Source organism: Bombus pyrosoma, linkage group LG5 (genome assembly GCF_014825855.1).
Source record: "Bombus pyrosoma isolate SC7728 linkage group LG5, ASM1482585v1, whole genome shotgun sequence".
Lineage (NCBI taxonomy): Eukaryota > Metazoa > Arthropoda > Insecta > Hymenoptera > Apidae > Bombus > Bombus pyrosoma.
Genome location: NC_057774.1, coordinates 7456697 through 7483211, shown reverse-complemented (window position 1 = coordinate 7483211; position 26515 = coordinate 7456697). Strand labels below are relative to the sequence as shown.

Sequence of the window (26515 nt, the reverse complement as noted above, 5' to 3'; positions counted from 1 at the left end):
AATTCCCAGTGTAAAACTTTTACAAAGATGTCCTAACTGCGTTCTATCGTTATCGTCAACGTTTCGTCCTATATTTTATATAAAAATTCAACTTCAGCCAGCTTATTGCAATTCACGAATTTAACACGAACGGCGATCGAGCGAAGAGATCGCGTGTTCTAACCAGCTGGAGGATCTGGTTTTCTGAAATTTCGCGCGGCGGAATGCGACGCGATCCATGCCGGTTTCCTAGAAGAAATAACGAGCGTGGATCTTTCGGCTCGCGAAAAACAACGAACAGGGACAAAACTGTTGGGCACGACCGTGTTCTGACCATGTTTGGCGAAAGAACAGATCCTTGGAATAGGCTGTGTAAGTTGGTAGAAATCAAGAAACCTGATGCGCGTATCCATGTACAAAGAACGCATCTCCATTTGGACAAACCTCCTGCGATCTTGCCTCCTTCAGGAATTCATAATTCCTGTAACTCTCAAACTGCATCCTTCAAGCTGGTCTTTCAAACGACTATTCGATTAACGTTGTGTAATCCTTCTCTAACGTGGATAAGTTTTCTCGATTTTCTCGGCTTCTTACGTCCCAGACTAATTTTTGTTTCAAAATGGAAACAAGAAATGAAATATCGTAGGTTCTTTTATATTTGTCTCAAAGTTAAGAAATTTTCGAAAATTTTGGATCGAAAAGCAAAGAGATAGCTATACTATAAGAGGCAGTTATAATTCCTTTCACAAACAAAGAGTAAAATTTAGAAATTGTGACTTGATAGTCAAACACAGCATACACACGTAATATCAGGTTAATAAAACGAAACCACGGATCTTGTTAAAGGTTTCTTGTTCTTCAAAACTTCCTTGAGAAACTTTCCCAACGTTACTCAACTCTCTATACGTACATATGAAGCCTCGTCTATACAAATAAAATACAAAGTATAAAATTCTGGGTGGAGGGACAAATCCATAGCATAGCATAATTCGATGACAATCTACTTTCGTGCTTGCCTAACGTTATGATCGAATAAGATAAGATCACTTGGGTTAGAAGTATATTCGTGTCGAGCTAAGTAGTTTGATAATAACAAATTGTTAAATTACCTTCTAATAATAGACTATTTAACTAATTATTAATAGCCTCATAAACGTTGAAATATGTTACGTATACTGAGCTTAATATCTTCTGTTGTAATTATCCTATGCAATTTACTGCCGTGTGAATATTATTTATTTCTACAGGTTATTTTATCGTTTAGTTTATTAGCTCTCATAATATGACATCTCCTCACCGATCTCAATGATTCTACCATACTGTTATTCCAATCATTTTCTCGTTTCTGGTATTTTTTTTTCTTACTACACCTAAAATATACGATATTTTCCTATTCATTCGTTATTCTATTCGACTAATAGCGTCTTACAACATACATCATACAAGTTTGATTATTCCGTGTAAAGTTGAAGATCGAACTTCGAGATACCGGAGCTTAGTTAACTCAAAGAACCTTGTCTCACTACACAAGTGACCCGCATCGTAACTTGCACTGTCAAGTTATTCATAACGGGCCGAGGAATCGTGAATCGCGTACATTCCACGTGACGTGAGACACGAGCATTTTTTTCCATCGAAGAAAAGCTACAGTTTCCACGGGGCCACTATTTTATCCGTCCTCTATCTAGTAGATAGGAGTTCTCGTTCCTGATCAAACGGTCCGATACGATTCACGCGGAAAAGATCGTAGGCCGTGTGCAACGAACAATGAGCATCGCGGGGAATCCAGCGTGAGATCATTTTTGCGACCCGTTCTTATTGTTGCCTCTTCCGTTACACGACTTTTCTGGCTTGGAACAAGGACGCCCGTTTCAAGATGGCACAATAGTGTCTCAGCTCGCGATTCAACGCTGAATCCAACGTCAATTAACATGTTCGCTCCAAGATTTTCTCAGATAGTTATTTCGGGTTAATTTCGTTTTTCTTTATTTTCCTTGCCACTGTCTTTCCCATTCTTTCACTGGATCGCTCGTGTCGTGAATCTCTTCCAATTAGTCAAAGATCTAAGATCCTCTCACAGCTGTTTCCGTATAAAAGCCTGGACAAATTGCAACGTTCATTACGTCGATTGACGTTGATCTTTCGTGTTGACAGATTAGATAATCTTCTTCGATTAGTAATAACGTCTCGCGAATTTCTCAATGTTCTTGCGGCGATCTATTGGCGTCAGATGACGTTTTGTTGACTAACACGGCGAGTTGATGGATGATTTCGTATATGCTATTTTGTATTCGCCACGTCGAATGCTCGCGAACGTGTACCTACGTGTTTCGCGTAATTTTCACTAATCTTGCGTTATCATATAAAATATGTAAACGGTAAAAATATATCTAAGGAAATAGAGAAGAAAGAGAAAATTCGAGATAGATGATCGACCGAGTGATAATTGCAGCGCGAGAAAATGAAAGTAGTCGGTAGAATTGGAACATCTGAGTTTGTAAAATTCAAGTTCGAATTGACTTATCGTTAAGCTCAGCTACATGGCCGAACAGTTTAAGAGACGAGAGGATCGCAAGGGAGACGACGTCAAAGCGAGGGAAACAAATGTTACGTGGGGCAAGGGCAACGCGATTAAAATTTACACGAGGTCGTTTCGACGTTTCATTAAGCTTTACATAGTCGTTTAGAACAGATGGTTCGAGATTATCGTCGAGTCGTGGAAATTCGCTCGAATTTCACGCCGTTCGCTGCCTCTACGACAAACTCGCAATTAATTCCCTCTCTAGCACCGTATGCACAACGCGTATCGATTCGTCGATCATTCACCGCGCCCACGGCTTCCAACCTGCAAATCAATTTTCCTCGAAGGACTTGCAATTGTCCGCGAGTCTTCTTCGAGCTCGACCTCTTCGCGATTCCTTCGTGGACAATCGTTTCTCCGTTGCTTCTTTTCAAGGCGCTGCATTAGCGAGGAACATGTAGGAATGCTCCACCTTGTGTCGCCTTGGAAGCTGCATTATTTATAAGGGGTCCGTCGGGTCGATTTTCCTGGGAACTCGATGGACGCGTCGATTTTCTTGCATTCGCAAGTTTTACTAGTTGCACTCGCCCTGTCTATTCACCCGGTACTTTTATTCAAACTTCTCGCGATACGTTTGGTGAATAATTTTGAATGCAGTTTGGAACAGAGGGTGGCGCAACAGGTAGCTATTGTCGTTTACAGAATTCTTTTGGAAGTCTATAGGTTACAGAGACGAGACAGAGATGGAACATTTTGCAGTGGCTACAAGGAGTATCGGGATTTTCTCTATGCTATGTACCTTTCCTTTTGCTTTATATATTATACTGGATATAAAATATTCGTTTGACTTCCCTTGAGGATGTCCTCAGTACTGGAATTATGAAACCTATCAAAGTAACGGTTCTTTGATGTCTTGTTATTCCAATTATAATGCTAGTATTATATATAATTATTATGCTGTATAATTGCTTTCAAATGTTTATGAGAAAATGAGTGATAATATTGAAATAAAATCATGATTATATTGTATTTGCTTATTTTCGTCATAATACTTTAATTATATACACTCGTGCATAGTATTATAAGTCTGTAATGTTAGCAAGGAACTCTGAATGAAATTGTATGCTTATAGAGTAGAAACCAGGAAATTACGAATAAAATTCTAAATAAAATAGTAGAAATATTTCCACATAACTGGATAGTCTTCCTAAGGATAACGAGTAAAATGCTTTTTCAAATGACAACTCCCAGTAGATCATTTTATAGCAAGTACACGCTGAAAAGATGATATCGCTAGGAACTAGTTTGTTTTCCTGCTTTTTCCTCGGACACGTATTAATTGAAATAGTTTCGTCGCTGTTTCTAAAGAAACCGGTTATTGAGTCGATAAAAGTCTTCTTGTCTTCGGTTCGTTTACGCCCTTATATAATTGGTATCAGACCCGTTTCCGGCGATAATCATAACGATTGCAACACGGTTTTATCGATGGGGAAAGTGACAATGTCGATAATCCATGTAATCCATATCGAAAGACCGATCATTTATCACCTGTTCACATTTATATTATCATCCAAGAATTAAATTTACGCTTTCAAATAAGAAAAGATACTGTTTCATTTTTTCATATCGACTGATCACAATTAATCAAAACGTTGAATTAAAAAAAAAAAGTGATTTACTCGTAAGTTTGTTTATAGCAAGGAGGATAAATAATTCCAAGGTAAATCGTAGAAAATAATTTTTTTATCGTCATTAATATTCTCTGCTTTCTGAGTTATGTTGATTGGTCGATATACATACTTCCTAAGAGGCTTATATGCAAATTAAAGATTCGTGGAAATCGTAGAATAAAGATTAATGAACAAACCTGCCACGTAAACTTGTGATTTTGCCGTATTGAAGTATCGATGTAAATCTTTCTCGTCGATCGGCCCACCAAATGCCTCGACTCCGTTTTTCTTCAACCAGTACCTAATAATAAATTCGAATTTCATTAAAAACTTTTCGAAAGTCGAATGATAACGATCGCATAAATGTTATTTTACAACATTATGCAAGGTAAGAGTTAAATCGAAAGGAGAAATTGTGCAATGGTTTAACGAAGTTACTAGACGTTTCGTAAAATTAAATAGAGTTTCGTGTAGAATTGTGTAACGAATTAGTATATCGCCGTGGGAACCTTTGTTGACGGCAAAAGAGACAATGCCAAGCGTTATCCGACGGGTCCCAACGGGAGCAGCCTTTCCTGCAGGATTTTCCACCGCAATCCTCGCAGCGGACTCCACGTCCCAAGAAAAATGGCTTTAGACAACAGGAGCAACGATTCTCGCTCACGGGAATCTGTTTTTCGTCCTCCTTCGAGTCTCCAGACTTCCTGCAACATCGCATGTAATTTAGAAAAAATTCTGCCGCTTAATAAAAATTGATAAATTATCTGGCAAATTAAAAATTTCCATACTAATATAATAAATTAAAAATTACTGATATTTACTATTGGAATTTTCCTGCTACTAACGCAGCTGATTAAGGATCAATTTTATTGCGAACTTACGTTCAGAAATTTATCTACGATGAATATTCCAAATGTTTTCGATCAAGGGAAACAATACTTCGTCGTGCATCGACGATTATAATCACACAATGGTACGAAACGACATTAAGGACACAGTGGTGGACGAAAGAAAGTTTAAAATTGCTACTTGTGTATATGTAATGAATTAGTAACTTTCAACTTTATGTCCATTCATTTCTCTGGTCAAATGCATTTCCAGTTTCCAAGGTTATGGTGTTTGCTGGTGGTACCCTCTCACTTTCAAACTTTCTTTCATCCTCCACTGTACATCTCAATAATATAGTTTATAAGAATTTGCTTTTATTAAAGGACCATTATCAAATGATCGATATCCAATATTTCCACCAATAGTTACTTACAATTGTTAATTAAAGTGTCACGAACAGATAGATACATAATTCGTAGAACGTTTATGTGCACGAAACGAACTATCGGTTATCGACTATAACAGCGCGGTTCCGCGATTGCGATTACTCGATGTAGAGGCGCTCTAGGAGGTGCTGCACGCTTTGCAACTTAGGCGCGTAACCGGTCGAGTGCAGTGTACGCGTCGTTATGTAACCACTTTTAAATAAATATACTTTCGAAATGCTTTCTTGGCTATATCAAATCCAGTTAACTTTCCACGACGATCTGGCGGTAACTCGATTACACAACGCTATCCATTACAAAACGTTTTTACGCCTATTGAATGATAAATATACATTGGTTCACGAAAATAAGTGGACACTTGCCCTAGTATGACTTTCACGGTTCATGTTGTACATGCTGTCCGAAAAATTGCGAAATTCGATTAACACCACAATGAGACACGACTGTCATGATTATATCGATAAGATTTGAATCCAATTTGAAAATGTATATAGAAACTGCAAGATATTCATAGCAAACTCATGTACGTAGTAAAAAATTACCTATACAGTATGAACAGCTATCTCGAGAATGTAATAAATGTTAAATATGGCCTCACTGCGTGTTGAGATTTATTAATGCAATGGATAATTGACCGTTTAATTATTTCTGTAATTCCTGCGATGTATATATGCTTGTATTAAATCTTGTAGTTTCTATATACATTTTCAAATTTATTTTAAACTCGATCAATATAATCGTGAGCGTTCATAATGGTGCTAGTGATGATTTTGAAAATATTTCGTATAATACGAATAATATATTCGTAAGAGGCGTCTACCAGTCGATCTTTTCTGTTCTTTCCAAAGGAATCCTTGTTCCATTTTCGCCAATATAATTACAGTTCCTCTATCTTGATTCTCCTTTACGGAAAACGGAAGCCAGAAATTACCAAGGGACTAATTTCCATAAACGTCGATTATTTCCTCCGCTTTTGTGCCACGAAACAACGCATCCATCATTGTCGACAGAGCCGCGCGTCAATTATTCATGCACGTAGGTATTACGCGATGTCCAATGATAGGTCACTGCGTTTAATGAAATTTTCGCCAGTTTGCATTTGGGTACGAAGCATTAGCATATGCCTTGTTACAACGTACAACGGTTCGCTAATTTCGTTATTATTCCGCAAAGATGAACGACCACTTTGATGGAACTTTTATTAACATTAAATGTTCATTTTCTTTTAATTCGTATTCTATTTGTGGAAATATGGCTGGTTGATTATACGTATTATGTACTTTGTTCGATGTTTCGAATAGATTAGGAATGAAGTATCGATTTGAATAGAATCTCGTGTTCTTACCGAAGGATTAAAATACATATTTTATCGCTTACTCAGATCGTTATCGATTTCCTATAGCCTATTAATTATTTCGAACAATGCATCACTCCATATGACCACGCTCTCCATTTTCTCATTTTTCAACATTAAATCACGCCGTACAAGAGCTTGCATTCAAGAGAACCAATATTTAAACAACTCTCAATCACAATTGGAATACACGTGGAGTAACAAACGAGAGAAATCTTGAAGAAAAAGCCCTAAATTACACAAAGAACGATGATATATAACCTAATAACACAGAAAACGCGCTAGGATCACTAATGAATTCGACCAAAGCACTAAATAAATTTGATCGAAGAATCTCATTACTCAGAAATCACGCTGTACCGCGAGATTTTTATCTCACGATATAATTTTCATCTCTTCCACTTGCTGCACGATATTACAACACAGAAGTGTGACACGATGATCCACGATGATGGAGGATCAATCCTCGCGATCGAAGAAAGTGGCAGCAGCTCTCAAACCGGCGTGGCTTTCTTCGTCTCTTTCCATGTCGGAGGTGACAACCTTCACCACGACCACTTCGATGGTTATCAACAGAAAAAGCACCATGAACGTCGCCATATTGTACTTCTCCTGTCCAGGGACCACTCTTTCCGCCTCCAGCAGCAACGTGGTGATGATACTCGAGACGTAGCCCAACATCGTGCTTCTCTTTTCACTTTCAATTCAACGGCAAGCCACACTTCCGCCTCGTTCACCTCGATTTTGCGTTGGTAAACTGTCGGCAATGAGTGAAGGGGCGAAGGAGGTGCACTTAGATCTTGTCACTTCTCGTCACGAATGTATAATATAAACGAGAACTTACTGGTAATGTGCAGTCCATCACACGGATTAACCAACTGGAAAACGAGCGCCAGTTTTCCTTGCATATGATGTGCGTCAATCGTTTTTGTCGCTTCCTATATCGTTTCTGTCAGCTCTTTGTATTACACTTTCTCGATTTGTTACATATACGTATGCAAGTTATAGACTAATAATATATCTCTTTCTAGGTTTTTTGTCCGATTTTTCGATAATATATTCACATTATTATCAGAAAAAATGAGTTTTTCATTTCTTTAAAATTAGTTTCGCGTTTAGATAATTTATATTCGAAATTGGTGTAATTGATATCTTGATAACTGGAACTAAGTTTCTTCGTTAAAAGATACTGAATTTTAATTGACGATTCTTGTCTGATCTATTTCACGTCTTTTAATTTAATTTGGATCGCAGATGGAGCTCTTTTAATGTTCGTATTGGCTCGACTGATAATACTATTTCTTCCACTTTTATCACACATTTCTTTTTCCTCTGCGACGATCTATTTCGAGGTTCGCTGATTTATTTCCTTTCTCTTCGCGATGAATACAACTTAATACCTCGTACACCGGCTGTTTTTCAACGATCTTTTTGCCGGACGCTCTCAAAAGCCGTGTGCTTTTTCTCTTTCCGTCGACGCTTGTCGGTGCCGCTCTTTCTCTCGCCGATAATTAAACTCAATCACGCTGATTCTGCGGCTCCCAGCGCAGCAAAAAACTGGCTTCCAATGCAGACATTCGATTGCCTGTCGCGCGGCCGATAGATTGATGCGCTTTCCATGCAAATGTGAAGATTCAGCGATCTATTCGACAGAGATTCTTCGAGCCGACTTCAAGGATAATCCCTGTAGATGATCCTCGCAGCTTCGACAATACTATCGAGAGCCGAAGATAATCAAATCGAGTCAGATCTTTCCTCTTCGATTACAAATATCAATCTATGCAAAGCGGACCCCCTTCGAATGATGTTCCTCACAAATCTGCGATGTAACTGGCAGAAGGTCGCATTAAACCTCTCGAACAATTCATCATTTGTAGGATAATCGACTCGATTTTCTTCCTTATTATAGCCTAAGTAACAGGTAATCAAATTAGGGTTGATTCCTCCTCTTCAATTACGTGTGCCAATTTCTGCAGAATGGAATCTTGCAACAATACTCATCACAAATGTGTGTAAATCACATTAAGTCTTCGGAATATTTCACCACTGACGAGCAATCGACTCAACTTCTAACGTGATCGAGTCGAATCTTTCTCTTCTCCTCCGCTGTTGATACAAACAAAATTTTGTAGATCAGAATAGAATCCGAAGAAGAAAATCACACTGAATTTCTCGAACAAATCACCAACGGCAAAGCAATCAAACATCCGATATAATCGAACGATCTTCCTCTTCGATGGTTATTCATATAACAACGTTCGTAGACCATACGTAGAATCCTGTTGAAGCAACGTTCTTCGCAAGTCAGTGATCTAGGTAAAAGATCACACTGAGTCTTCCAAACAATTCACCAGCGGGAAAACAATCGGCACAGCTTCCCTCCTCGCCACCAGTCAAAGGAATCAACCGAAAGCGATCTCTCTTGCAGCTGGATATTCCATTCAACTGAGTTCACGGACCATTTTCGTGGACACCGTTGGCGAACGGTGCCGATCAGCTCGTTCCTTTGTGCCGGAGTGCCGGTTTGAAAGTGACAGTAGCTTGGCCGGTCGGGGAAACTCGGTGTTGTGCACACGAGCTACACGGTATGGTAGGAGATCTGTAGTTCAAGATCTTTCCCTTTGGTTTGAGGAGAGGTTGAGCACCCCTATCCATCAATTAATCTGAACTTTCACTGGATTTCGACTCTGTGTTTCGAGAACTAGTGGCAACAAAAAGAGAAAAATGAAAAAAAGCAGCAGCCGACTTGGCCGAACCTTCGACGTCAATTGACGAAATCGTCGCTGGTTCGTACGCTGTTATAAGTCGAAATCGAGAATCCCCCTTGGTGTGGCCTGATGCGTGACGTAATTTCGAAAGTGCCACACAGCGATTGTTACGTGGTACATACAACCTTTCACGGGTTCGCAAGATAGCTCTAGATCGTGATATTTCGTAACAGTATACTTGCATTGTATATGTAAACCATCGATTCGATTGGTTCGCTCGAACAAAGACGAGCTTTTTTTTCAGATGATCGGTTTGGAGGTTGGCAAGATGTTTGTTAATACAAAAGAGAATTTTTCTCGTTATATGTACAATGCTTGGTACGAGGCGAGATTTCACGCTTGGTAATCTAGGACACGGGTTTACGATTATAAAAGAGACGGTGTTTTATGTAGGCCGTGGATCGAAAGAGAGAGTAGCTGGTTTAATAAATCTTTTTGAGCGAAGGATTATTCCGACGTTATTAAAATTCTGCTCCCTCAAGTAGTATAATACGGTAAGACACGCTACGAAGAACGAATCCTATAACGAGCAATTTTTATGACGAAAAGCAGAGTGCTATAACGTACAAAAATGTTACAACGAACGCGAAGAAATATCGACCACTTCGCCTTCGTTATCGTGGTAAAAAGCAAACACTTTCGAATTATGCGAATGGATGGAACAAGTACCAGATGTCACAGTCAAAAATGTTGCCAAACATGATTGTCTCATCATTTTATGATTTCCACTAAATAATAAATTTCATAGAATTTTTGCCACTTGTCTTTTAGCTTATATTACATTTTGCTGCTGTTTAAATCCTTGCACTGGCGATAACTTTGCTTTTCGGTGTGGGCCTGGGACGAATTACTCTTAAATATGTATGTTTCAATGTTGAACAGATGCTACAACGTACGTGGTTTGAAAATCAATTTCGTTTGTTCTAGCACATCTTACGTATATTCTTCCTATGTTCTCTCTCGTCTTGTGCTCTTAATGTTCACGTTTCAATAATACTATATATAAATCAGTATTGCACCTGACTACGACGAGGAAAAGATAGTACAAGCGAGACTCGATGCATTCGAACTGGTTGAAGGAGAAATAGTTCATATATTACTCACTATCTGCAACTTTTTGTTCACATAAATGGATTACATCGATAGGAGTTCGGCTAATATAACACTTCAACGACAGCGCATGCTAATCTGCGTTCTATGTGAAATTAAATATATCAAATAATATTTTTAAATTGTTTAAGTTGATAATAATTGAGAATAATTAAGATTGTTAAATAACATTCAACAGTCCGAGCATTTCTGACACTTCATTAAATTTTCATATCAACGTCTTAATTATTTTAAGAAATTGAACTTCAATAGAGTTGTTGTTCAATGGAAAAACTTGTAAAAATGAATGGGTATATTTGAAGGTATATTTCTTTGTAATAAATCAAGTCTGGATAAATGAAATTCCACCGTATGCCATATACTAATGTTATTATTGGATTCACAGTATCTCGTTCTACCGATGTCTGATGCTACGCACTGAAACGTATCCAAATCATGAATGACCTAATGCAGCATAATCAAGCCACAATCTTCTCCAGTAAAAAGCAGACTGTTACAAAGCTCGTACTTTCTATGTCTTCCGGAATTTAAAGAGATATTGTTGTTTTTTAAATTACAAGAGATTTCCAAAACACCAAATAGCATCGGTTATATCAAATCGCGTAGGATTTTGGTAAGATCATAAATTACGACACTATGTTGGTTTCGCCGAAGGTCTCCACGTGTGATTAGTATTTTTCATGCCCACGTGTCGTTAATAGCTGTATGATTACGCGATGGAATTGCGTGAAAGGTATTTCTATTCTCAGTTATTGTGAAACGATGCTTACGATCGAGGAGAATATCTTACGACACGTGCTACTCGCTAACATACCGAATTAAAATTATAAACTAGCAAATAACATCTTCTCAGTCACTTACTATAATAGTGAAATTTATGTTTGTTTTTTAAATAATTTCGTTACGTTTGCCACGTAACCACACTTTGTTATTTCGTAATAAATCTGCTTGATAAGATCGCTCGAATACTTTCAATTCCACCTCGAAGTAAAATACAGAAATTTAATGAAAATCACAGGAACGATATGAAATTAAAATTGTAAACTGGTAAACGACATTCTTCCTTCATTTGCGTAAGAGCAAGATTTATATTTGTTTGTCAAACAATTTCGTTGTTTTTCGCACACCTCGTTATTTTGCGATAAATCTATTTAGTAAAATGGCACGAATATTTTCAATCTCGTCTCGAGGTAAAATACAGGAACTGTTAAAGTTGTTTTGAAAATAACACGACGATGGCGTGATTTATGTTCGCCAGAACGATCCAATTAAACCTTGAACCTCGGTAATAAATAATAGTTCGGGTAGTTGGTTTCTGTCTTCCATTTTTACGGAAATCGATCTGTTTCGCTTCTCCTTTCCACTTGGATTCCTCGCGATTCCGTGTTAACATTCGCATCGCATATTCTAGTAGGCTGAAAAGCTTAGGCTTTAATCGATATCCGAACTATCGTACTTTAACTTCGTTTCCATCTATTTGGTATTTAACTTTATCGGATTATGTAATTTTTTGAAAAAAACATTGTAACAAAGACTGCGTTTGTAATTTTTTTTCGTTTCGTATGAGGTGCAAAAAGTCACAGCACGTTATGTTCCACCTGTTAAGAATTTTAAATTACAAATTCTTCACTTCTAAATTTTTCTGTAACGTGTCAGCGCCGTAAATATGTTTGCTTTTGCCTCAGAATTTTTTCTTTATTCTCCGCGTATTATATTGAAAGTCAGAAGTAACATTCAAAGAACCTTATTCTCGACGGCCTTCTTCTCTTAAGAATTTCTTTCGATGCGACACGTTTCCCAACCTCGGACATGAATCACACGACGAAGCTTCGTCCTATACCCGCTGTTCTCATCGAGGAATGAAAATGTCCGCTCAAAGGGATCGGCCGGGTGATAAATCCATGCGAAGTTGATCGAAGTGTCTCGCGCGAGTTTCATGGAATCGGCGTCGCGCACTAAGTGGGCCAATAAATTGCCGGTGAACGGTTCGATCGTTAGCATCTTAATTGCACGAGAGAAACGCCCACGTGAAAAATCCAATGATTTACGGCTGCGTAATTTGAACTTTTACCTGCAATGTTTTCCTTGCTAATGGATTTTCAAACAGTATCAAAGGTTATCGCGGATCGATATTTGTCCATTTTAAAGAGAACGCCACGGCAAAGGCAGTGTACACTCTCGTTTCAGATATCGAGGCACGGAAACTTAAGCAAAGCCGAAGAATCATTATGAAATTATTAAATACATTCAGTTCAAATTAGTTCATCGAGAAGAAAAATATATAATAATTTAATCCTTTTTTGGTTGTTTGTTTCGGTGAAGAATTACGAGGTGGATCCTTCCCGACGATTGAAAACTGCAGCCCATGAAATAGGCTTAGAAATCTGTTATAATCTTTCCTTTTTACTTTAAAAAAAAATTTTTTGTATTCGTTAAATATATATAAAACCATATCTCAAAATTCAATAACTTCATTTCTTTCTTTCCCTTTTAAAAAAAGTCACAAAAAGACGCTGTTTTAGGACATTCTAATTCAGGACACACCCTTAATCTTTTTCCTGCTGCTTCTGATGCTAACATTTGATGCATTTTAAGGACGGAAATGTACATTACGCAATGGTAAGAGTGTAAGACAGAAGAAATTACATGACCGTTATGTAACTGTGTTACAGCAGCACGTGGGCTTATGAAACGTTGACAGCATACGGGGAAATGTTCGATAATGCAACTGGACTTGTATCTTTAATTTCACTTTGAAGCCTCTCCGCACTAGTTAATTCGTTTAAGATCGTTTGAATTTGTCGCTGCTTTTACCTACAGACGCTAATGGACGATCAGAGGGAATTACGTTCATAATCGAAGTGCTCGGACAAAATTTGGGATGAGTAATAAAGTCTTTAATTTTAGAAAACTGAAAGCTTGGTGTAATTAATGAAAAATCTGGTGGCACTTGAGGAAGCTCTATGTAAAACTCTACGAATGATAGCCTGATGATCTTGTGATTGCTATTTAATTTCTTCTCTTACAATTTACTTTGTTAGTATTTAAATGAGTTTACCTGTCTACTGTAATATTATGTTGCATAACAGAATACACAAGTAGCCCATGTAATTTTTACCTGGCAATTTTCAGGCTAAAGATTTGAGACTAAAGCTAGAGTACAATCTAAACTTTGTTATAAATACAATCACACATACATCGTTATTAATTACGATATTCCATATTTGTCCACTTAGAAATTGAAGAGAAGTGAAGTTTTATCGTATATTTTGTGGCATCTTTGTTTCTCTTTATCCAAAGAAAAGTATCTACAATTGTTACAACCTGTGTAATATGACTTATCCAATACCTCGAGTTTCGAATCATTCCAAGAAAAAATACAAGCTAAAGTCTCAATCTTGATAATTATATGATACCAGACCACGAAAATCTCAAAGTAAGTTAAATACGAATTTCCCGCTCTAGACATAATTAATCGCGATAAATGAATCGAACGACTCATACCAACAAGTTGTGTGTCTCACTTATATCCAGTAGGGTGGTCCGTTTCCTCATTTAATCACCAACAATCGGAACAAACGAACGATATATACATTTCCAATCTCCTCGGAAGCAAATAAACACCGCAGACAAGCACATACAATCTATCTCAAGCTGCGATCGACAGCGACTCGATGAACCGATGAAATTACGAATCCTGGTAAACGCGAAGCTCAGCGTGAGATGCCTATTCGTTCAGAAGTTCTCCGTGGTATCGTACAAAACCGTTAACCTCGATCTTCTTGCGATCGATAGAAAGTACGTCCATACAGAGAGCGCGCGATTAAAAACGCCGCGCGTCGTCCACGCTTCTGTCGAGCGGACACACGAGTTTCGTCCTTACCGTTTCTCCCGCTTTCTCCGGCAAAGGATCGTCCGTAGCAGGAAAATTTTGATCAACCGCTTCGCCTCGCTCGGTTTCATCAAGCACTTCGAGTATTTTTTCTCTCTTTAGCGTCGCACGTTCATTCAAAACACACGAACCGAATCACGGATAAGAGTTATTGTTGCTCAATTTGCTGTAGATATTGCTGAAAGTTTCTTTCGGTGAATCACAAGTAAAATTAAAGCGACAAAGGATCCTTTGCAAGGAACACCGTTCGCGTCCAAATTCGGACAGCTTCCAAAGAATAAACGTGTATCACAAAGACCTTTTATAAATGAAGGTCGTCAACGTTATATAACAAGGTCGAATTAAAACTGTCCAATGTTCTTGTTTAATTAATCGCGCCTGTTTTCTACTCTACGAACACTGTAACCAACAAAACCAAAAAAAAAAACGCGCGCGATGCTTTAACAAATCTTCATCGAATGATCTTCGGAATAGGACACGTCCCTCTTCTTTTTCGTTTATTCAGAAAATGAATTTGAAGAGAAGCGTTCTAACACCGGTAAAAGAAGCAAAATACACCGGCTGACTGACTATCCGCGACACGAAGCATCTCAACAATGAGGGAGCCGTTGTTCGAGGCTCCCCCGGTCTACGGTTCCTCCTCTGCTTCCGGTCCCCCTACACGCTGACCGAAGCTATTGTTTAATATGGTTTGATACGTCGGCCATTGTGTAACGACGTTTTGCCATTAAGGACGCCCGTGTCATGGCCCGGACTGTGCATCCCAATGTCCAGTTTGTTCTCCGTTCTGTTCTTCCCGACGCGCCACGTCTTTCCTCCCTCCTTGTTCCACTCTCGAGGTCGCGATGTCGCTTCTGTTGGCCGACGTTGGTCGATGCTGTTGAACCGTACAACGAGCCACGCATCACTAATCGGTAACCGTGCGCGTACATCCGGTCCTGCCATGAATTCACGAACCGCTGCTGACCTCACGTGCCTGCACAGCCAACACGTGGACACACCTGTCTCATAATTCTAGATCGTTTCATACCTTCCGATTTTTTCACGTTTCCTCCGTCCTGGTATTTTCGAGGATTGCACGAAATTCTTGGATCTGACAATGTAAGGATTACGCGAAGTTTGGATTGGGTAATCTAGATATTGGAGATGTTACAAGGGTAGATTGCTTCCAAGGTCGGATAATTTACAGATTAAGAACGCTTGGATCTTGTGATTCATGGATTGGATAATTTGGCGTCGTGAATTGGGCGTCGCAAAGATTTTGCGAAGATTGAGCGCTTCGACGATTGCGTGATTTAAGGATTGCTTGATTTTGTACTTGGGGATTGAAGAATTATGCAGTGTTTGGTTTAGGTAACTTAAGGACTGGATGATTTAAGAACTGGACGATGCTTGATTTATATAATTTAAGGACTGGGTGATTTAAAAGTCGGTTTAAGGACTGGAAGATGCTTGGTTCGAGTGTTTCAAAGATTGAATGGATGATGACGAATTGGCTGACGAATGTGCTTCGATTGCTAATTGCTGTATAACGATTGAGTGAGCGTTGTTGTGTGTAGACGTAGGCTTGATATATTCAAATATTCTTCTTTTTCTGATAGAAAATTACTTGCAATTGAAAATCGTAGGCAGTGACATTTCACAGATAATTACGATAGATCCATGCTTGTCCTCCGCCTCCTCCATCCTTCAATTACCTCCTTTCATGACTAATTCCTCTTCCATGATTTATCAGAAAGACAATTCCACCCGTTACTCATATTTCGAAACCCACGATTGTAATTTACCTTTTTATAGAAAAAATACACTATACAGTGGCTACAAAAAGTGCATACTCTTATTTTCTAACGAATCATTTTTCTATCAAATTCTATATTTCATTCACATAGCGTCAAACCTTTCTATTCGCACGAACGTACTACTAAGTGAAAAAGTTTAGTTTAATATATCTATGCTCAATTTATTAATGTATATGTATATAAATGCCATGATAAATGCAATGACGTGCAAATATTTCTTACGTTCATTGTATCTCAGAATATCAGAAGATCTTGCAGCAAACCATGCAAAATCAGTTTCCTCCGGAGCCGGCTTAGATTCGTTGGAATTCACGTGACCGGCTGCTTCGTCATTCTTCTAAACGTTTCCTATATTACGTCGAGGAAGTGGAGAAGTTGTATAACTGTTTTCTTAACGCTCGACAAAATTTCAACGAACTCGTGCAAATACATTACGATTCGTGGCAGGTGTCCGGTCACATCAAGCGCATTCGTAAACGCCAGCCTGTGTTTCGTGCTCTCTAATCGGACGTTCGATCTCGTCCATGAGCCCGTACGTTCGTTTTCAGGCAAAATGGAGCGTGCAGGATGCGCGGTCAGGGAAATGGATCCGAGTAATGGCTCGTGAGCGGTTCACGTTCGATCTATCGAAGAAAATTCCTTTTTTCTATATGTTCTATTTTTAATAGCAATCAGAATGTAATTCTCGTGACGAGGACTCCTCCAATAGCAAGATCCTTGTAGCCTTTCTTCGCGTCTGTTGGGAAAACTTTGGAAAATGAAGAAAATTACGCGCGAAAGTATTCACGAGATTCGTGTCGGTGCATTCCTCGCGTTAATTGCCAGATTCCACGTTCCTGATTAACAGTTAGCGCATCGTAATATTCATTTACGATACCCACACCGGTGTTACATAATGCGAATGAAATCGTGGCCGCCTGTTGTGGGTGGAAAAATGTAATACATCTGATTGACACAGTCACACAGTTATCTGATCGAAAAAGAGCAAACCGGAGACTAGTTTGCTATTTATTTTATGCCATTAAACTCACGGTTTCGTGAAACCGTGAAGTAACGTTTGGATAAACAAGCTTTTCGATTCAATGATTATTTTTAGATTAAGGCAGATTGCGGAAGGGAAAGTTTGTAAGAGACCTGCGTGGGAAATATCTGATCGTGGGTATACGTGAAATGTTTTTTAAATAAAATGTTAACCACGTAGTCTCTTTCAAACAGCGTATTTATTCATGAGAAATATTGAATTTAAAAATTCTTCGAGTCGTCGCGGTTTCTTTTTTAAATAATTTATGCATTACAAAATTATTTAGCTGGGACAGACTTTTTTAATAGCGTCTTCAACCTTTACCAAATGTTAATGTGCTTGCAATAACCAGTAAGGCACAAGTTACTAAATTTCATCTCGTTTCATGACGAAGTGATGATTTTTATTAAAAATCTTCTTCCTTAATCTGATTTAATTTGATCGACAATTGAGCCATATTTAATGTATTGATCAGCCAAATTCAAATATTCATGATACATCTATCATTCAGAGAATTCGTGTATCATTTTCCTGTATTGTATCATTTCATACGCGATTTCAGATATACCGAACGCAGATCGGTTTTCAGCTTCGATCGTCTGCATATTATCGTGGTTATTAACGGTACCAGAGGTTGCTCTTCCGTTTTATGATATAACATACTCCCACATATATTCCGCGTTCGAATCTGTGAATTTGCACTGCATTAAATTTCCAGCAACGAGATTTTCAGTTTAGTAATATTATTTTCCTCTTCTACCTTGCAAATTTTGTACCATCGTTGAATCGTCCTCGTGTATCTTTTATCTTCATGTACATGTTAGTCGAATATCGTACATGTTCATAGAAAATTCTTCAACGAAATTTCTAAAATGATTTGGTTTTCGAAACGATATTCGAAAATAATGTAATTTTAATGCTCTTAATAAACATTTCCTGAAGATTGCGTTTGATTTATTTCGGTGTTTAAACGAGTTGTTTACATAACGTTCCCGCTTATTTGATATCACTGTGCCTAATTTACGAAGAATACAAATAGCTTTTGTCTCACACACGAGGTCTTTGAATTATTTAAAACCCGGTCGAAGTCAATTGGCCAGTCAAGGTCGCTTTCTCCACTAGGTACATTTTACTTGACCACTTTCTGAACATAAATCAAACGTTTAACTCTTTTACAATATAAATACCAAATAAAACGATTCGGATGTCCTACCGAATATACTACTACAACATCAGTATTTTTGCAGTTATTTACTCATAAAATTATTGTTATAAGGTTAGTCCAACATAATTATTTTTCTAAGGTTTTAAAGCTTTTTAGTAAATTTCTCTCAGAGACGAGTTTGTAGTTAATGACTATGAATTAAATGTAAATTACTAAAATTTATTGCTCATGAAAATTCGAAACTACCTACATGTTGCATCAAGCCATTAGAGAAATGCCAAGACAAAGAAACAGCTCTCTTCTACTGTCACTCTTCTTCGTCGTTATATTATACTCTCAGAAAATGACAAAAACACATCATAATAGCAATAAGACAAGAACCGAAGCGACAGAATAATAATTGCTTATGAGCAGATAATAATTATTCGTATAAAATAACAATCAAATAATTACTCATCTCGAAGAGACGTGCAACTTTTATCAACGAAAAGAAAGATTTCCCCTTTCGAGCTATTCCATTCGAATAATTAATCGCGTACCACGGAAAAAACTCGTTCCACGGTTCGGTTTGAATAATTGAAAAATGTCGAGGTTCGCGGCCCGATACACGTATAATATTTTCGCATCGTTTATTCGCGGTATCGGGTCGGAATCGAGCGCCTCTGTGTCGACCCGGTCTCCTCCTGGAGTCGTTCTTCTCACGCGGTATCGCGGGACTATTGTCGCTGTAGCTCGTGCACGCCAACGGTTCACATTCGTTAAGAAATTACTTCTTCATCTAGGTCACACTTACACGTTGTGGAACAATGAACGCTCATTAAGGCGGGCACATGGCATATACACGTTGACGCGCGATATCGATCTGTTCCGAATTATTAAAGGCAGAAAACGCGTCTGAAACGCGTCTGGATACGTCGCAACCGCGAACCACGCGCCGTGGCAGACGCGAGAGTTCCCCACGTTGAATTAATGGCACGTAACATTGTTACGAAAACGAACGTAATGGAGGAATGTCGCTATTGCGAGGAACTATATAACTATAATTGAGTTTCGATTTAGCTTCTTGCCTTGTGTTTCTATCGATGTTTCTCTGTCTTTATGCCTCTTTATTATTGCTCGAGAAATTAAGATGTTCGTGTCTCTCTTGTTGCTCTAGATCGTGTTATCTCGTCTATCGTCCCTTTTTTATTTTTGCTGCTGGTCGTTGCAAAAGATTCCTAGCAAGGAGGAATCTGGTAAATTAAAATAATACTTTCTACGATCTGTAATTACACAGTTGGTTAGTTTTAATGGCTTGATTGATCGATAGCTCGCTTTAGGCGTGGCTTTTATGCGAGTTAATGATTATATTAAGAATGGTAGGATCTTGTGAATGTTTTAATATTGTGCAGTTCATTGGCGCCGCTGTAGCAACGTAATGGACATTATTATATTTATAGTCTTTCGCATTTTGAAACTCTTTTTTCTTCTAATTCTTTTTTTCTCACTATAGAAAATTCGCTGTTTAGTTTGCTAATAATCGTAAAGATAATCGCGAAATTTTCGGTTAATTTAACGATATATACGTGAGAATAAGTAACAGTTAGTCCTATTAATTGTGTAATAATACGACACGATAGAACTATTTCAGTGTTCAAAAAACGAGTATCGTAAGTATCGCGTAAAATAAAACGTTCGACCAAGCTTATCTTGGATTATTCATGCCACAAATGCGCAATTAGCCAGCGATTATCTGATTACGTGCGTTTTCACGTTGTAGACTAAGTATTCGCAGATAAGTTATATTTGTTGCATAGACTGTACCGTTTCAAACACCGTGTATACTTTAACGGGTGAATACCACTATTTATGGATATTAAGACTACGATAATATGCAGAAAATGACACCTCGCACCAAGCATCTATGTTCTAGCCATAAATTCGTCAAGAATTAAGAAACCGATGAGTACCATCTTTATGAACCGTTCGAAATACTTAAAATTTCACAATAATTCATAACTATTATTAGAGTTTCATAAAAATTTTGTGCCAACGATACTTTTCTATTCCGAATATCAAAGCAAATTATCGTGAAAGTAGAATTTTATTTTGTAAATTAATTAATTTAATTTTCATAAAAATCGAAGTTTCAGCGAAAATAAGAATAAAGAGTAAGGCGAGGCGAAACTTTGGCCACAATATTCTTTCATTCGGAATATCCTTCTCGATATTCTGAATTTAAATATCGCGAACACGAGTTTTCGCGTGCACCTCGCTCTTCGCAATGGAGCCTCGATTTTTGTCATCCCCCGTATCTTGAGAAATCACCGAAATATAATTTACCGTGTGCTGGAGGGGAAAAAGGAGAATGCGAACGACACTCGTCAGACTGGTCAGAACAAGAGAGAGTAAATAAAAGCAAGCCCTGCATACCGAAGTTCGTCGCACGCATACGCATATATGCGAACATCTTCGTTTATAAACACGGCCACGCGCGTGTCTACAGGGAATTAAAAAAGTCGAGGCTCGACTTTGCGTATAGAGATAATTAATATAGAAAAAGAGCCGCTGATAAACCTTCCAACGATTTTTTTCCACTCGTTATTCACAGCTTTGAAAATCAATAAAAAAAATATATCTTTATTGCTATATTTAGTATAATAAATATAATAAAGTTCGCATTTTCTTTAATTTCTTTTTTTCCGGTACAACAACGATAATCTCGTGAACTTTCAGAATGGTGTCGTGATTTTAACAAAATGGATAATAGAAGCATCTGTAACATCTTTCTGTTGAAATATTTTGATCTACTTTTTATTAAATCTTTTTATTCAAGTTTTACAGATTCTTTTGAAATTATCTTACCATGTTATCGATATGTGTATCAATTTAAGGAATTATCGAAGTATAAAATTATACGCATTTTTACTGCGTTAGATAATGTTCGTTGAACTATTCGATCAGTTACGAAATTTTTAAGGGGTCGTCGTTTATTTATTATATCAGATGGTACCGTTTTTCGTTTCATAAATTATATGCGAATACGATTATTAAAATTTATGTAACAGTTCGAATCTCTTTATTTAGCTACGAGAATAACCAGTGACCTATGTGTTAAACTACTCTCGAACCAAATTTTTCTCGATTCCAAAGAGATATACGATCTTTTGCACACGCGTACGTACAGTGCATTAAAAAGTATCGGTATAATACACGTATCTCGAGAATCATAATAACTTGGACCAATTATGGAAATAATCAATCTACGTGTCGAGTTATCTTCGAACCAAATTTATCAAAAGGAATGCTCAACGATTTTTAGACGTAATAAAGCGAAAAATATCGGTGCATACGCGAGTCATAACGGCCAAAGATTCTTCTCGAAGGCCTTTGGCCGGACTACTTTGGCCAGGAACTCGAAACGTCGAGCGCGAGCCTCGTTTTATATCGGCTCGGAACGAAGAAATTCCAACTGGATCGTTAAGAAACCAGCTTCCCAACTCCGCTCCTCGCTACATCCACTATCTTTTCCTGCAAAAGTGTCAAGAGAGATCTAAAATAACGATTCCTCGGCGATGATCGCGACTCGCGAAAGTCGTTCACCTAATCGGTTCTTGCTTCGAGTACCATTCGAAAAAAGCTTCGAACACCAATTGCCGTGTAGCTATTACACGCCTCTGTGCAGGTGGATCCGTGTGTCGTGGAACACAGGTAGACAGCTTTATGGCCGAGCAAATGTGTGACGCGTGTACAGGCTGCACAGAAAAAAAGGGAACGCCCCGATACTCGTACGATATCTATTCGAATCATTTGCATAAAATGCTGCTTAAGTAGAAGGTGACGAATTGCATTTCTTTTTTATTCTAATGTCACTTTATGATTGAAAGTACTTTTTTCCCTTTCTAATGAAATTATTTTCAAGGTTATTAACATTTTTACCTAGTGTTCCTTTACTTCTGTTTATTTCTTCAGGACAATGTTCGCTGAATTATATGATCTCCGTTTTCCTTTCTGATTAGGAGATTTTTTTTTATTTTCAATGTTGTCGATATTTCTCGTTAAAGATGTTTTTTATTCTGTTCATCCATTGGAGATGACTCAATAATTTCATTTGTTCTGTGTCTGATCAGATCATATCTTTATCTTCAAAGTCATCGATATTCTTATCCTAAAGACGTTGTTATTATATTTGTGCATTAACCACAATGTTGAAGTTCTGTTTGTTTCTTCTGATTAAATAATTTTTTTTACTTTGAAGGTCATGCATATTCTTTAGAAAAACTTTTTGTAATGTTTCTATATCGCTCAGTTTCTTGTAGCTGTCGCATTGATTTAATTATCCGAAGAGTCCTACTCGATTACATTATTTTTTATCCTCAACGTCGTTATTTTATCTTGTTCCTAGAAACGTTTCTACGTTGTATTTATTTTTCGCAAATAAAATTTATCCTTATTACTTGAAGCGTCCATCTTTTTCCCCCTTTCCGACCAGCTACGAACGTCTTGACGTTGGTAGGTTATCGGTGTGTTTTCACGCGTGAGAATTATAATTAGTTCCGCGTGCAATAGGCAAACAATTGCCGAAAGACAATAGGCAATCTAATCTCCGTAAATATCTCATAATCCGAAAGATAGTCCTCGTTATCTCGGTTTTGAGATTGGTGTATCAGGTGATGCCAGGTTTCGTGGCTTTCCAATTAAAGACATCTTCGAAACTGTGTTGAATCGAAGGAAACCGACGAAGAGCGTTGTTACAGCTATGGGAACAGAGAAAACCGAGATACCAAGATATGAAATTATCTTCTTCTCTTTTCCTATTAGATTCTAGGCGGTTTGTCAATAAAAACCGGGAATGAAACGCAACGCAAAAAACAGCCTAATGAATATTTAAGTTACGCGTAGCGTGATGTTTCTCGTAACTCTTCAAGATGCATTAACGAAATCATCGTGGCAAGTTTCATAATAGATATAATCTATCGAAGACGGGGAACGCCAACCGCAGGAACGCGTATCTCAAAGAGAAAAGAAATATTCGACAAATACTTGAAAGACGGGAATTGAAAATACACTAACCTCGTTTAGAATCTTTCTTTGAAGCTTTCTAATGACACGAGCCTTTTTTCTTATCGAACTCGCTACGTATGAAGCTAATTAACATAGTGTTAATACATCTATGGGCGAACTTTCTGATTGTAGCCACCCGTTCTATCTTGAGATAATTCTCGATTATTTAAAATTCAAATCGATCGGTTTAAATTTAGGAATTGTTTACGCTCGAAAGAATTTTATCTCAGTGTTTATATCATAGCAGATTGGTATCTTGTTTTTTTTTTTTGTCTTGAATCGCGTAATAATCGATGTACTCGTGGATTACGTTGCATAAAAGCGGCATGTCCCTGTGTGAATACACGAATAATATTTATGATTCTCGTCAAACTCGACGACTATTGGACGTTGATCCTCGTTGTCGTCACGAGGATCAGATACGCTTTATGATCGATGAGTTCGTTTCGATAGAAACTTATCGCCTTTGGTATACGTTTCACGATGAAAATGTTTCACGCAGTGCCAGTAAAAAGAAAAAAAAAAAATGCAAAAGGTGGTGGAACGGAGCGCCGTTAAATGGAAAGAACACGAATCGATTGGAATTCGGTATCTAAACGCGATTTCTAAATTTCTTGAGTAATCGATATTATTATCTATTTAAAATCTGCAATAAAATCGACAGAAAATTCAAGAAAATCGTTCATGTATGAAGAACGAGGAGAAGGCGAAGAAGAAGAAGCACTTCAAAGCGCATCACAAACAGACGAAACATGTGCAGAATGTGCACTCTACGTCACGCGTCATTAACGCCTATCTGCGATATCTTCAAGGCTCGAAAGCGTATTTTTTCGCCGTCCTGACCAGAAGAAGCTAAAGCAGGTTCTAAGAAAATATAATCACCGCACGAACCGTATATTTACGAAATTGAATAATATATCAATGGAGATTAACAATCGGAATCGAGGTGCACGGCCTACTTTTACCGCGTTGCGTTCTCCATTTTGGTCCATCGGTCAGGAGATCTCTTTTTCGAACGACTCAAGTATTTATTAATATCAAAGAAGGCTAACCAATTACTTACTAAGTAATAACATCAACTAAGACGATTGTATCAAAATAATCATGTAAATATTGTTTAACATTTATATATTTATAGAATACACGTAACTGTGGTCACCAAGACCTTATCAGCCCTATCAAAATCTGACGATAAATAAACAATAATAATATTTAAAAATCGAAAAGAAACCACATTTAGTGATCTTCACTTCACGCTCACTCCCCGAGGATTGGAAAATCCTTCTTTTAGAGGAATCAAATGAAGGACTGAAAGAAACGATCGAAAGATCTTTCTTTACAATTACCCAGACTTGTATTGTCGAAGATAAACGGAAAATGGAACAAGAAATGAAATGAAAATTGCACTTACCCCCTAAGGACACCACTGTAGATCAGAAAACAAATACCAGAAGCAACACCAGCCACCACTAAACTCATACCAGGCGACATCAACATTTTTCCATTCATTGAACAAGCCTCTCGAATCGAATATCAATCGATCGGGCGGTGTCTCTGTTCAACGACGTTAGGATTGACGTTTAATTATAGCTGATGGATCCACTTGACTGTTCCTTGCACGCTGATCGCTATCGAGTCCATTTTTCTTCCCTTTGCCGAAGGTTGACGAGAGAAAAAAGAAAAAAGTCTTCGAAACTCTAGCTACTCGAATCTGTTAGTACGAGTTTGTTAGTCGAAGATGCTCCGAGAAATTCGATTTTGCCTTCGTCTCTCTTCGAATATTTGGAAATATCCCCGAGAAACTTGAAACAACTTCTATACAGACACTGCTGACTCTGATGACTGATTCTGGTTATTTGATCGAGTTTCACGATACGCTGCAACGTTCTGGTTATCTGATACAGTCGATAAATACTTCTCGATCGAATTCTAACGATATCGAGCCGAACTGATCGAGGAAATGCATCGACTTGTTGTTGTTGGTTGATCTTTAAAAGGAGATCCTCAGGCTGTTCGGATCTTTTCAGAACTTAATGATACGAATCCGGATTATTGCAGTTTCTTTCCTCCTGCCTGATGCCTATTCAGCTCCTTAGATAAATCTCTGCCTCATCTACCGTCTTTTCCCTTTTTTCTTCTTTTAAATTAATTTATATACATTTCTTTTAGATCTCTTCAAACAAGCAGTTCGATTATTCTTGTAAATATTTCTTAAGTAAACGTCCGTCTCATCGCTGTTTTCAGGAATCAATAGACAACGTGTCGCGTTTGAAGATTCTTCTCAAAGGAAGTTCGATTATCGCAATTTATTTTTTTCTTCATATTCTTCCAAATATTTAACTCGGTTCCTTAAATTAGCCTCTGTTACGTTACCGTTGTTAGGGATTAATAAACAGCGTGCCACGTTTGAAGATTCTTTTCAAACGAACAAAGACGTTCAAAGATCGTTCGGAACGATCGAGTTTCCCGAACTAAGGGGAATTTTGAATATCCGCCGTGGGATGTCGGCACTTTCACGCACTTTTCACGCTGGAAATTTGAACAGCGGGCCGGATGATACCGTTATTAGATCGGTAACTGGTATGCATCCAGGAGATGTGAGCGGGCCGCACGATAAGATTGAACTGAAGCAGAGCTAAAGTCCCCGCGTGTAGACACACGTGCACCTTCTCAGCATCGTTGCGTACCACGCTAACGCGTTATTCCATGTCGACACTTTGCTTCCTCTAGGATGCAGCTGTCCAATGGAATAGCTGCATTTTCTATATAAACGTCGATATTTGCAATTCGTTCCAGTTTTAACCTTGTACTTCTAGTCGAACTTTGGAATTACTTCTTCTAGATTAAAAAAAAAAAAAAATGAAACCCGGAACAAGTTATTCCATGATTCGTGCAACAGCTAATATGTTTAAAGACAAA

At 37.9% G+C, this 26515-nt stretch overlaps 1 protein-coding gene across 3 annotated transcripts in view; it reads right to left on the bottom strand.

Moving 5' to 3' along the window:
* The window catches only part of LOC122567690, a 51988-nt gene extending 25745 nt beyond the window's left edge, over positions 1-26243 (bottom strand). The window contains exons 1-3 of one of the 3 annotated variants that reach the window (XM_043726540.1): positions 25008-26243; positions 4680-4874; positions 4368-4471 (exon numbers count right to left, since the gene is read on the bottom strand). In XM_043726540.1, coding sequence (XP_043582475.1) covers positions 4368-4471; positions 4680-4874; positions 25008-25105 — 397 coding nt within the window. In that variant the 5' untranslated portion in view covers positions 25106-26243. Of the gene's footprint in view, positions 1-4367; positions 4472-4679; positions 4875-14559; positions 14655-25007 lie in introns of those variants that run through there. The other 2 variants (XM_043726542.1, XM_043726541.1) reach the window with 2 other exon arrangements.
* Between the last annotated feature and the right edge of the window lie 272 nt (positions 26244-26515).